General features: G+C 44.6%; 1 protein-coding gene across 7 annotated transcripts in view; it reads right to left on the bottom strand.

The window, feature by feature from the left end:
* Window positions 1–14,421, bottom strand: part of PDCD2L (programmed cell death 2 like) — a 68,819-nt gene that overhangs the window by 20,739 nt on the left and 33,659 nt on the right. For all 7 annotated transcript variants that reach the window (XM_069216191.1, XM_069216195.1, XM_069216192.1 and 4 more), the window contains one exon: window positions 2,007–2,076. In XM_069216191.1, coding sequence (XP_069072292.1) covers window positions 2,007–2,076 — 70 coding nt within the window. The remainder of the gene's footprint in view (window positions 1–2,006; window positions 2,077–14,421) is intronic.

The following is a 14,421-nucleotide window of genomic DNA, read 5'->3' as shown; positions in this document are numbered from 1 at the left end:
GGCACAGCAGTAGTTGGAGACTGTGCAACTGTGTAATGGACTGAGCTCATTACATTTGGTGTACGAGTTATGGTATGCACGGCTATTGTGAGAGTTATGGACTGTGCCCCTAACTGTAACATTTGATTTTCAGAGGTTTTGTGGTTTTGATTCAGACTCCTGGCAAATGAACAATGCATGAGAGCAAATCATCTTACCCAGAGTTCCATCAAAACTGAAATCCTCAATTACGAAGCTGGAAATCTTTCTAGATGGTTCGTCTGTGGCCACAGGAACCGGTGAAACACCAAATCACATAGCACTATGCAGAAAGTCCAGACAGTAATTCTGGACTCCAAACCTCTCCTCAAAAGCAGAAGTCTATGTTGTAGACTAACCCTCTCTTTATATGTTGATTCTACTAAGTAGAATATTCACATTTCTTGGGTTTCCTCAATGTGTATATGCTACCATTGTTTTTTTTTTTACTTTAACGAAGAGGTTAATTAACTATTTATAGTAATATAAATGAGCATTATACATCATGTAAAACATTATCTCCATAAATATGGTAGAACAAGGGATTACTAAAACCAACAAGTAAATAAGAGGAAAGAAGAAGGGGGAAATAAAAAGAAAATCATGTTTAAACATGAATTGTATAAATATCATAAAACAAATGAACGTCATTGCTTATAATGGTAAGACTTGAAGGCAGATTATATACCAACTAGTTAAATTTTAACAGTACCCATATACTAAGAGTAGAACTAACACTAACAGAAAACCAATGGGGTTGGATACTTCCTCAATTTGTGGTCTATGTAAATTAACAGACTTAACAGAAGGGTCTAGAAAATTGGTCCCTGGGGACCAGAGGACATCCCTTTTAATTGCAAGGGAAAGAGGATATACACATGCTATGTCAAGTATATAGTTATAACAAGTACCATACCACCAGGATTGAAATGTGATAGTAGAGGAATCCTTCCAGGATTTAGTAAGTTACTGGAAGGCCACTGCAATTAATAGATCTAAGATATGAACTTTTACTGAATAGGACCCGTTGTCAGACAGACTCCCTACAAATACATTTTTTAAAGCAAAGGCTAAGTGAGAATGAAAAATGGTGTATCTGTTTCCATACCCTCACCCAAACCTAAAAAGTGAGAGAGCACTCAGACAGCACATGTTCTAGGTCAGAGGAATGGACCCTGCAAGACCAATCCCAGAGAAGGCAGAAGTGTTATGAATGCAACCAATCAGACAAGGAGTATTCACTACAGTATGCTACTAATAGGAGAACGCTACTTTGCTGTGAGTCCCCACGAGTGGGAGAAGTGCGTTACACAAATGACAAGTGACAATAATCGCATTGGGAGCTGAGGGCAACACAGCTCTCATGCTACCCATGTGTAGAAGCAACCAAGAGTACTGTGAATTCAGGTTAGGCATGTGTACCACAGACTGGAAACATTAGGTGTGCCCTTTTTTGTTGTGAGTTGTACACAAAATGAAAAGCAAATCTATTCCAAATAATAGGATGTCTTTACAGAATCTAGAAAGTACAGTGCAACAAGGGCACGGTGAGGAAAATAAGTTGGCTACGGCTGACTGCTACTAGACAAGCTAGTGTCCACATTTAGGGTCAAGGCTGGCAGAAGGGTCGATAGCCACCACGAAGCAGGATCAGTAGCACATAACAGCATGGATTTCTTAACAGCTGCAAAGAAAAAAAGGGGTTGGGAGACTTCTGAACGTCTACAATAATAAAGCAATGGAACGTTTAGGAGGATGCAGGCAAGAAGTGTGAGTAAGAGGGCATGACAGGTGGGCTGGTGATCAGGCCCCGAGCAGCGATTTCACAAGAAATGAAATTAAGTCTTTGTCACTACCTGGAAGTCAGCCATGCTTTAGCTCATATTATTTCATACCCAGCTCCAGTTTTCAAACATTGTACAAATACAATCAACACACTAACATTGTTTAGCATCAATAGCAGATACTAATATGTTTGGAGGTTTTACCTGTTGGTCACTACATTCCTGCTTTTTGCCAACTTGTGTGTCTAAATGCTGGGAGCGTAATATCTTCCACCTGTATGAATAAAAATACACAGAGAGACTTAGGAAGCAGATTTCGATTTCCATTCTGTAGCAATGATCACTCCATCATCTGTACCACATGCACTTTTAGCATCCCTGCATTGGCCTCATCCATGTTCTGTTTTGGTAATCTTTGGAGTGAGGCAGATCTAAGGACTTCATCATCAAGCTATCACTGCTGATAAAATCCAACAAATTTTACAGTACATTTTTTCTAACTCCCGTGCTTTTTTCCCTCAAATGAAGGCAGCCCGTGTAGTCAGAATAAGGAGTTTAACAGCTTTTAGCTGTCTTTTGCCTAAGACATATTGTGGACAATATTAATACTCACAGCAGACTTTGGGTCAGCCCACTGATTATCTTTGGTTGGATTTCTTGTCAATATCATTTGCCTGTTTCTTATTCAATGGCTTTCCTTCCTCTCCTTGTGTTTGACTCTCCCTTTTGAGCATACCCTGTATACCATCGTTTTGATTGGAGGACTTAAATCATTTCACTGCTTAATATATTCAGAGAAACTTTTTTTCTTTTACATTTAGCATTCCCTGGTAGTGCTGAGCCCTCTCTCCCGCCTGTTGTCCGCTGTTTCCCTGCTCCTCCTTGACCCAATATTTCTTTTAGCAATTTAACACCCAGCCCATCCTCCACTTCTACTACACTGGTCTTTTGTTGGCATTCGATTCAAACAACACTGTTGCATTCTCTTTTTATTATATTTTGGTGGCCCTCACCTGCCCTATGTAGAAGGGCCACTCCTTTATGAGACCAAAAAGAAAATGCTCAGTGAAACATTTATATATATTTGTTTTTACCATCTCGTACCACTAAGGTAAAAACAAAAGCAAAACTGTAATTATATCATCACACGTGTGCAAGCAAACGTCATCACTTGAGGGCTTCAACAGTGTGACAAGGTTTATTATGTTTGAATATGTCACCACATGATATGCATACATATCTTGGTGCCTTTTTTGGCCAAGAATGCTAAGCATCTGCAACATCCATTTTTGTCTTTTCCTGACACTGTAAAAAAAAATGCTAAAATCAATATGTCTTCATTGGTAAAGCCAAGAGGCGAGACCTATTGGCTAGACCAGTGCATGTTATGTTTTGAAGTATTTCCACTTTATCACCACTAGGAAAAAACTATTTTGCTGGTGTTGCAGGAGTTAGGACATGCAGACAGAAGGTGTTCATTTTGGACCCACTTTGAAAGAGTGCACAATGGCTCATTGCCTGTGGCTGCGGTCAACGCACACTTATCTTCTTGAATATCCAGCCCTTCACATACTGGGAAACTGAAACATTCTAGCAAAATTTAAGAAAATCTAGGTAATCATTATATTTACAAAGAGTAATAATTTTTGCAATGAAACGCACCATATACCTTCAGTGTGTTTTGCAAAACTGCATCACAGCTAACATACGTGCAAAACTATTAACAGGGATCGGGACATCTTGTTTGGGGTCAAGGGGGGGTCAAGGGCAACAAGTTTTTATGTTTACTTTGTCCTTGGGACAAGTAGGCCCAACCCTCTGCAGCACAAACCCTTCGGCTGCCTGTTTACAGAGAGTGGAACTCTCTGCAGTTGAGGTAGTGTGTTTCCAAAAGATAATGCTGTCCGAACTTGTATTTATGGTTCATTATTTGAAAGCCTTCATTATTAGGGTGAGTGCTGTAAATAAATGTTTTAAGGTCACACTTCACTACTGACGTTGGTTCCAGTACAAAAAAAAACATGTATACACATGTTTGAAAAGTTTAGACTATGAGGCTAAGTATAATGCTCCCAGAATGCTCTCTGATTAGATGCAAATGAAGTGTCATTTAGTAAAATGTGTTGATGCATGCTAGTATTTCCCAAAAATATTTCTAATGGAAAATCAGTGTAACCATTTTCAACACGAATATGGGAAGCATGAAAATAAACAAACACTGACAAAGCCAACTGGTCTGACATATTTTTATAAGTCTTTGAGTTTCATCAATGCGTGTCTTGTTTTGACATGGCTTTTGTAACACTTTATTGTTGTGGGAGCTACCAGGCCCTCAACATTGTAACAAACACTGGCAAAAAAACCCCAAAAGGTTTTTGAACACTAAAAGCACACGTTGCCACCAGTGGCATAACAAAGGCCCTGCAGCTGCCCTCCAGGGGGCCCCTTCCGCACAGCACCTGCCCTGAGTGAGACTGGAGAGGGGGCTCCTCCATGTTCTTTGCAAAGGGGCACCCTCCAGTTTCGTTACGTCACTGATTGCCTCTGTAGTTCCTGACACTGAACAAAACTACTTTGTGTGCCAATATGCTCCTTGTGAAAGAGCAGAATGCGATCACTCACAGTAAAGCCAGCCGAAAGAGAGAGAAATAGAAGTTTAATAAAAACAAAATGTCTTTGTTAACACCAGACCTAATTAGGGACCAAGACCCACATGTAGGTAGCTTTTTGCATGTCGCAAACAGTGACTTTCGCTGTTTGCGACTTGCAAAAAGCACATTGGGATGCACAAACCCAGTTTTGCGATTCAGTAACCTGGTTACCGAATCGCAAAACGGCTTTGCGACTCGCAATTAGGAAGGGGTGTTCCCTTCCTAATTGCGACTCGCAGTGCAATGTAGGATTGTTTTGTGACCACGAACGCGGGCGCAAACCAATCGCCGTTTGCACCCATTTCAAATGGGTGCTAACACTTTCGCAAAAGGGAAGGGGTCCCTATGGGACCCCTTCCCCATTGTGAATGTCACTGTAAACATTTTTTCAGAGCAGGCAGTGGTCCTGTGGACCACTGACTGCTCTGAACAAATGAAACAAAAACGTTTCATTTTTCGTTTTTGTAATGCATCTCGTTTTCCTTTAAGGAAGCAGTCACAGACATGGTGGTCTGCTGTCTCCAGCAGGCCACCATCCCTGTGAGGGCCGCTATTCGCAAGGGGGTCGCAAATTGCGACCCACTTAATAATTATTCAGTAGGTGGGCATTTGCGAAGCCCTTGCGACTCACAGATGGTGTCAGGGACACCATCCTACATTTGGATTTGCAACTCGCAAATTGCGAGTCGCTCTGACTCGCAATTTGCGGGTCGCAAATCTGAACCTACCTACATGTGGCCCCAAATTCTTAAAGAAAGTCACAAAAGTGCACCCATGGTATATGTCGTACCCCTATAAAATATTTGTGAACTGTATTTTAGCATGGGTAAATATGCATGTGTAGATTTGCTCATGTGAAAATCTATTGAGCATTTGCAAGTTCATTTTCCCTCCGGCCACTTTCTTCCCAACCCTGGAAGAAGTTCTAACTCTGCCATTGTCAGGAGTAAATGTCCAACCTTTCTTATTATGGGGAAAATATTAGAGAGAAGCTGGTGAAAATCTTTAAAACATGCAGGTTAGTAGGTTTGCAGACTCAAAGGCATTCCAGCCCTGGAACTATTGCTTACTGCTTCCTCCAGCCCCAGTATGCAGATCTGCAGAAAGGTGGCAAAATAAGGAAATTGCTACAGTAGGGATTGAAACTGCAAGTATTCAAGCCCTACTCTGGTAGTAGCCCTGGCATAATCAGAGAGGCTATTATCAGAGCTCTTACATAATGAGATTGCTGCCATAATTTGTCGCCACACTACATGGCACCAAAGGGACAAGTAGATCTTTTTACAGGACAAGTAGATTTGAGAAGCAACCTGTCCCCTGGACAAGTAGATATTTTAATAAATTCCACACCCCTGTATTAACATAAGACCTCTAGTTCGAATGGAAACTAAAATGTTTTGGCAGGGCCTTTGTTAGTTTCAATGAAAAAAAGCCTTGTTTCCTAGTACCTCCATACCGGACAAGCGCCTTCTTCGGCGCCCATGCACTGGAGCTGAAAGCTCAAGCTACGGCAGGCAGGGAAACGAGTTAAATGGAGAACCATCCCTGGATTCTGTGACATGCTCCTCCTGGATTGTATGCAAGAGTATCCAATCTCAGAGGATAGCTCCCATATTCTGAATAAGAATTACAATCAAGAAGATACGTGTTTTGCGGAGCTTTGTCTCAACAAAAAAAGTAGCTAGATGATGAATTAAAATATCTCAGTTTTGAACCAATCTGCTAATGGCACAGAGTGACTGCAGCAAGTACACCAGACCCTCCCCAGAAGAGTTTCCTTCAGCCTTCCAGGAATCCATCCATCTGCCACTCCCTCCTTCAAAGCTTCTACTCACTCATCAATTCTTTCACCATCCATCAGTCAATCGACTGTCCCTGGCACTGATTTATCGTTTCAGCCACCCCTCCGATCACCCGCACTCTCAATTCTGCCCGTCCTACCATCCACCTATCCTTTCATCCACCCTTGAACCCTTCTTTCGATCTTTTCACCCTTCGATCTTTTGACCGATCAGTCCTTTCACCGTCCAACTATATTAATCCGTCCGCTCCTCTTCTTACTCTTCTTTCATTTAATCTTTTCTCTCGCCCTTCCGTTCCATCACATTTTCTTCATTCCTTTCCCCCTTACCTCCGTTCCGCACTCCCTTCATACCTTCTCTACTTCCTCCAGATTTCTAGCAACCCAGCTTTCTTTTCTACCCTCATTTTTTCTGACCTTTATCTCTGCTGTTCGCTCTCTTACCATTTCTCCAAATGTCATCATTTCTCTTTCTTTGTTGCTTTCGAAGTATTTCGCTCACTCTGCAGCCCTGCACTGGAATTTCCCTTCACTAATGTGCCTTTCCAACAAGTCTGCAGCATGCAGAGAAAGGGCCAAACCAATCATAGTTGTGGCTGGACTTCGCTTACCAGTCCATCGGGCTATTATGCAACCCGTGGTGCAGTGTTAACGGAGGGCGAGGGACTGGGGAGGTGTGCACGTCAACACGTTTACCTACTGCTGTTTGTGAGTGTGTCTGGGACCACTTTTCTGTCACCAGCCTGTAGTATGTGAGAAAAACTGCAATACTGCTGTTGCCTGGAGTATGCCTGGTGTTTTTGTGAAAAGCGTCTGCCCATAACTGGACTGTGCTGTGCGAGGGAAATGGCAATGCTGCCTGTGCTTTGTGACAAGTGTCTGCTCTTACTAACCGTGGCCTCCTCTGTGTGAGATAAATGACAACGCCCCTGCCTGTTCTAGAGGAACAATGCATTCCCGCTGTCTTTGAAGTGCCTGAGGACTGAGTCTGAAGGAGTACACCTCTGGCCTCGATGTTTAGCCAGCTGTGTTTATGTGAGGGAAGGTTCAATTGGTGTTGCAGGTGCTTACTACTGCTGTGTGTGACTGAACCTCCTTTTTAATCTATTACAGGATGGCATTAGCTAAGCTTAATTTGTAAATAAAAACGCGCCGGTGCCCAAAGCTCTCCTGTGAAACACGCGGTTGCTGCAATTAAATGTGCAAACACAGAACATCAAGGCAGCGTAATCCTAAAGCCTTCTGGGTCTCTTTAATCCATTCAGAGCCACTCCCTGCCTCTCCAGATCACTCGTGCAGCTTTCTGCTCCCTCCCTTTGAAAGCTTTTTCTTTTTTTCTTTTCCAGCGCCTAACCCATACGTGTCTTTTGCTCGAAGTATATGTCCGATGCAGATAACCAAGCTCCAGCCCTCAAGAATAAGTACTGGTGCTCCGCACCGGAAACAACAAGCACAAATTAAGCACTGCAGTTGGTAGCAGAGATGGAGGGTGAAGTCTTCAAAGCAATCGTCAGCAATCCAGTCAATGGTAAAACATTTGACTAATCTACAGATTGAAGTGAGAAAAACAATCCTCTTCTAAAATGCACCAAAGGGCAAATTAATTGCACAAATGTCCTTCTAAAATGTAACCCTTTCCTGCCTTAGTGTTGGCGACACTTACGTGCCAGAGTATTTTTTTAAACAAAAGTAGTAATAATAATAATTAGAAAAAGGGCATATTGTTCTTTAGTCTCATTGTTAACCCATACAAACTATGGGTGTTTTTTGGGCACATTCAGGGCCATGTAGTGCTGCACACCCTGCATGAATATCTTACCGCAACCTTAAGATATAATGAAAACTGTGGAGAAACGTTTATTTGATATTCTTGTATTTCTCAAATGGACACATTTAAATCCTCGAACGCTAACCAAGGATGTGTTGCCCTGAATATGAAGTCCTGGGGAATTGAGTCTGCACCAATTATGTAATATTAGCTCATATAATAAAATTGTGACAGAATTTATTGTTGTTTATGGTGCACTGTTCATTTGGTAACATACCAAATTCAGAACTACATGAAAAGTTTATAAGCTATCTATCTTCTAACTGTGCAGGACCCAAGGAATCTATTGATGCAAGCCAGACGCTCCTTCCTCTGAGTGACTGGCAAATAGAACTGTCTAAACTTAGCATAGGGGTATCAAACATTTATGGGTTTTCTATAGGTTCATGTTGATCACAGGCGATAAGCTGGGTGCCGTACATTATGAAAATATAGAAAAAAGCTGCAAGTGAAATGCTGGTTTAAGGTATCCATTTTTGGTCACAGGTATCACCCCTAGGAATCTATGGAAACATATTGCAACCGTACCCTTTTAACATATAGAAATACTAAGATTTAAATTGCTGGGTGCCAGATTTCAGTCACCCTGATTGGTGGGCCAGGAGACTGCACTGAAACGTTTGTCAGAGTTCTAGTATTTTTTAGTCAAAATAGGACATTTTCCTTCAGGCTCCCTCATGCAGAAACTTATACCTGCCAACACCTGAACTCCAGCTTTGTACCTCTGGGTCTCCTATGCATGGGAGTACCAGACGTGCATGGGTTCATGTTGCCCACAGGAGATAAATCGGTGTGTATATTATGGAAATACGGAAAGGACCTGCAAGAGAAATTCATGTTTACAGTACTTGTTTTTGGTCACAAGTATCACCCAGGATTCTATATACACACATTGCAACCATATATTAGGTTTCTATCTGTGGGTGTAAGACCACCATTGGCCTGGCTGGCGGATCTGGAAAATGAGCTGAGCCAGCCATTTGTCAGCTTTTCAATATACTTCCCCCAAACATGGCGGTCTTCCTGACACAGAACATACCCCTTCCTAGGCTTGAGCCAATCTGTTTTCCACTAAGTCTTCTGATGGTATGGTTATTAGATAAGCGTTGGGCTTCCATGGGAGCAAAGTTCCAAACACAAGGCACTAGGGAATGTTTCTGATACAGAAGATTGTGGATGGATGAGCGGAAAGAACATTTGTGGCTCTCCATATGTTGACTTTTATTTTTAACTGTGTCAGAACGGAAGTGGCTGTTCAGACAGAGGAGAAAAAATATATAATTTCCCATGCAGATTTAACACACAGTCATTTCAAATTGTATTGTAATAGTATTTTATATAGCGCTTCCTACCCCTGACGAGGCAAATGATTTAATCAATCTTATTTCCTCTTTTCCTTCCAGGGTCTTTGTGGTTGGCCCCAGACGTCCCCTCCAGAAAATGGAAAAATCAGGCAGGGGAGTATATGTTAGTCTTAGAGTCTGCTTTGTCTTTTTCCTACTTCTTATTGTTTCATTTCCTTCTTGTATTCTTTCTACGTTTGTTGATCCACAGGGAAGTAACCACACCCTATCAAAAAACATCCCTGTGAGGGGTTAATCTTTCGTCATTTTGATTCGAGGGCACCTCCCTCCGCACCAACAGACACCACAGGAGTAGTGTATATTCCGTCAGCTAAGCTCCCCCTCCTTTCTCTTCCTTGTTCCCCAAAGAGAGTCCCTTGAGGGTGTCTGCAGCAGGTACAGGGTCAGCCAACACCCAGGGGAAGGAAGCCTCCAACCCCTGCATCCGGACCCTGCTGGAGGATAGGACACCCCCAGGCAGAGGTGAGCCAAGTCAGGGGCATCGCTGAGAGCGGGGAGGCGAAGGCGACCTCCACTCCTTGTCCTAATTAACTGCTCAATGCCTCCGAGGTAGGAGAGAGGCAAATTGCTGCATTGTAGACGCCCGATGGTGGCGGGGACCTTGGAGCAGCGGAGAGGGAGCGCGCTGCTAAGCCTTGGGGCCACTTCTACACTAAACTGATGGGAAAAGATTAGTACGCAGACCTACGGATGCCCGAAGCGGTTGGATGAGAGGTGAGACGGACTCGCACTTCGCCTGAGAAGGAGGATTTTATAGCGCTCCAGGGCAGGAGGAGAAGCAGACAGGTATACCCGAGGGCCACTGGGACCGGACGAGGGAGTGAGCGTGACCGAGAGCCGGGAGCTCTGCCCCAGGAGAGCACCATTGCGACTTAAACAGGTGGCAATCGAGAGGCTTACAGACCGAATAGGCCAGAGGCGGCGACCCTGGCCCTCCGCCTACCAAAGTACTGAGACGGCCTAAGAGTCAAGATCAAACAGATTTGGCCATAGAGGAGGACCCACAGATTCTGGCGACCTGGAGCATTAATAAAAGAGAAAGAACCCTCTGGGACAGAGGGTGGGCAGATCTTGAAGCCATTATTGGAAAGGGCAGCACAGGCCAGAGGAGGCCCAGAAATAGGTAAAATAGGACACAAGAAAGACGCAGAGGTGAAAAATGAAAGCAATAAGCACCTTGCCCGGCTCACAAGCAACTAACAGAACCCACCCCATGGAGAAAATGGGGGACCCAACCCTCCAAGTCATTTTTCAAGCTATTACTGTCTCACGCAAAGTGCTAGACGGAAAAATGTATGCCTTGGCAACAGACTTGACCATTCTCAGAGATGACCACCGTCGCATGGGGGAAAAAGTAGCTACGGCGGAGAAATAAATTAAGAAGATCCTAAGATCGGTTAGCGATGCAGCCCAAACTATTGGCAGGATGGAGAAGCAAATTCATGATCTGGAACTACGAGCAGAAAATGCGGAAAACCAAGCGAGAAGAACCAATATTTGCATGATTTAACTGCCCGGGCGAATAGAAAAGAATAACATGGTGAAGTTTCTGGAGCTCTGGCGAAGGAGGAGGTGGCGGGGATGGGCTTTTGCCTTTTTTTGCACTTGAGAGGGTGCATAGGGTTCCGGCGCGACCTCCGCTTCCAGGGGCCCCGCCAAGGACGGTTATAGCACACCTGTTGCATTATAGGGACTGGGACTATCTGCTGAGCAAAGAAAGGAAAACCGGTGACAGCATAGTAGACAATAATATAGTGCGCATTTTCCCAGACTTTTCCAGTGAAGCTCAGAAACAAAGGGCCATCTTCAGAGAAGCTAAACAAAAACTTTGACAAATGGGGATCCAGTACGGAATCATGTTCCCGGCAAGACCGAGGGTGATGGTCAAGGGCGGCACACAATTGTTACCTCACCGGAGGAGCTATTGCAGTGGATAGACACTCACTCTTCATCAAATGAGACCCATTCCCCAGGTAACCTTCAACAGTGACACAATACGGGATCCCGGCACAGACTGACCCGCAGGCTATCAGCCTCTTCTAACAGAGAAGTACAGCGCGAACACCAGATGGTAATGGAAGCATCGTCTTCCCTGCGTGTACAGGACACCTGCACTTCCCAAACGCCGAGCGAGGAAACTGAACAATCAGGATCGGATCGAGAATCAGACTTAACGCACTCATCATTAGAGGCATGACCTGAGTGGACGCCTCGGACATCGGATTGCATCCTCTAACCTTTTCTCCACTAACTTTCTAGGAGTTCCCTATTAGCATCATACACCTACCGGCACTTATCTGGGAGGTACCCTCTTGACTCGAAGAGAATGAGAGGGCGAACCTTGATGGGGAGGGACTGGGCACACTAATAAAATCGCAAAAGTAAGATGGGAGGGGGGAAATCAGGCGACACAGCAGATTCCGCTAAACAAACTAGAGGACCACTCCCAGATCCGATAGACTAGTTGATGTAATTGTTTTGGTTTGAATGAGAGGTGCTAACTCTTTTGTCCTGGGAATAGGAGTTGGGAAGTTCATTGCTGGGTAAGTTACACAGGGAATTATGAGTCTTGCGGTTTCTTAACTGTGAATTTAAGTGCACATGTGTGTGTGGGGGGCAGGAGTCCGGAAATAGGTGTCAGGGTGGGCAAGATGGGAGTTGAAACGCCCATACACTTAGCTGTATTATAGCTACATTAAATTCATATAAATTAATCTCATGGAACATCCAGGGCATACACACAGTGTCTAAAATGTACAAAGTATTCTCGTTTTTGCAGAGGAGGGGAGTCCAAGTGGCAATGGTACAGGAAATGCACCTAACACAAGTAAAAGGGAGGGCCATACAGAAACGGTGGAGGGGCCAAGTATACTAAACTACCCACTCGGCTTATGCCAGAGGGACCCTGATATGGATACGAGCAGGGGTCCTGTTTCAACTGTTAGACAGCAGCACAGAGCCAGAAGGAAGATGTGTAGCTGTACGTGGGAGATTACAGGGCAGGGAGCTTGCATTGATTAATGTCTACGCACCTAACTCAGACCAGGGAACCTTTTTTGCAGAGCTTACTACCCGTATGGCCCTATTTTTACCACAATCGCTAATTTTGGGAGGGGATTTTAATTGTGTGGCAGACCCCGCAAAAGACCGATCCCACCCAGTTACATGAATCCCCAACCGCAAGAGTGGCATGGCAATTTACAGCCTGGCAATTACACTGGGGTCTAGTCGATGCATGGCAGAGGTTGTACGCAAACACCAGAGATTACTCCTATTTCTCCTACCTACACAAGTTACATGTGCAACTGGATTCATTCCTTTGCACGTCAGATATTTCTCTAGCATACACAACACCAAATATTTGGCCCACACTATCTCAGATCATAACCCAATACTACGGACACTGAGGTGGGGTTCGCCTCTCCCCCCCATCCACACATGGAAGCTAAAACCAGAATCGCTCGAGGACACACAATACCAAGGGGAGGGGAGACAACATATTGTTCAATTCTTTGTAGATAATGAGGCCACAACCAGCAGCCCCTTGGTAGAATGGGATCCATTTAAGGTAGTGCTAAGGGGGAGGTGCATAGTGGCACGGTGGGAGTGCAGAGAGATACCACAGAAGCTGAGAACGAACTGGGAGAGGCAGAAAAGAATAGACCAGAGCAGCCATACCATCAACAGGGAATTTTAGAATGAAAAGAAATAGTAGCCGAGCATGTTGAGCGCCTTCGCTGCTTTGAACATAAAAATTGCATAGCAAGAGCTCATGTAGAAAGGCTAAGCCAGGCCGAATGCTGGCATGGGTGGCATCATGGACCAGGAGAGGATCGGTCATTATGGAAATGAGGACAGAAACGGGAACTAGCCTTTGCAAGCAGGAGGAAATTAATACTCACTTCCTATCTTTTTACGAGAGGCTACATAGGAGCACCCTTCAGTACGATAGAGAAGCCACTGAAGCATGTTTGGAACAGATACCACTCACCACACTCACATCAGAGATAGCAGAGCAGCTGGTAGGAGCCATTTCACTACAAGAAATTAAAAGGGCCATTAAGGAATTAGCCAGGAGGTAAGACACTGGGGACTGGCGGCTTTCCCGTAGAGTTTTATGCCATGCACTTTGACCTATTGGCTCCAAGGCTGGAAATCCATTACATGGGCGCAAGAGAAAAGAGAAAATTGCCAGCAACAGTGAGGGAGGCAGTGGTAATACCCCTACTGAAACCTGGTAAGGACCCGACAGGATGCGGGGCGCACAGACGATTGTCCATGCTGAATCTGGACTACAATATCCTTAGGAAGATCTTGGCAATGAGACTTCTTCCTCACATGTCGAAGTTGATCCATTCAGACCGGGCTGGCTTTGTTCTAGGACCGAATACGGCAGGTGACATACGCCAACTGCTGGCAGTCACAAGAGACACCTCCTATGACGCCATGATGGCAGGTGTACTAGCGGTGGACATTGAAAAGCCTAGAGTGGTGTTTCCTGTATGCGGTGATGGCAAGGATGCGATTGGAGAACGACTATATCTTGCGGGTAAGGCTACTCTATACTGAACTAACAGCTAGAGTCCGTACCGGCCAAACATCAGACAGGTATGCAGTTGAGCAAGACACCAGGCAGGAATGCTCCCTGTCACCGCTGCTGTTTGTGATAGCAATGGAGCCATTGGCAGCCGTGGCTCGTAGAGGGGAGGGTGGTTAAGAGATACGAGCTGGCAGGGGAGTCACCGTATTGCCCTGTACGCGGATGACTTGCTAATCTTCTTGAAGAATATGCAGTGGCACCTGCTGAGGGACTAAATGATACTGGCTAAGTTTGGGGATATCTCAGGACTCAGAGTAAACTGGGACAAGACCCGATTGTTCCCCCTGGGACCAGCCAGGGCACATGCCAGGAGCTGAACACTGTCATATGGGAGCCACGCTGTCTTTCCTATTTAGAGGTTAAAATATATCATGA

The sequence above is a fragment of the Pleurodeles waltl genome, chromosome 12, assembly GCF_031143425.1.
Source record: "Pleurodeles waltl isolate 20211129_DDA chromosome 12, aPleWal1.hap1.20221129, whole genome shotgun sequence".
Taxonomy (NCBI): Eukaryota; Metazoa; Chordata; class Amphibia; order Caudata; family Salamandridae; genus Pleurodeles; species Pleurodeles waltl.
Note: the sequence above shows the minus strand (reverse complement) of the source record. Positions and strands in the feature narration are given on the sequence as shown.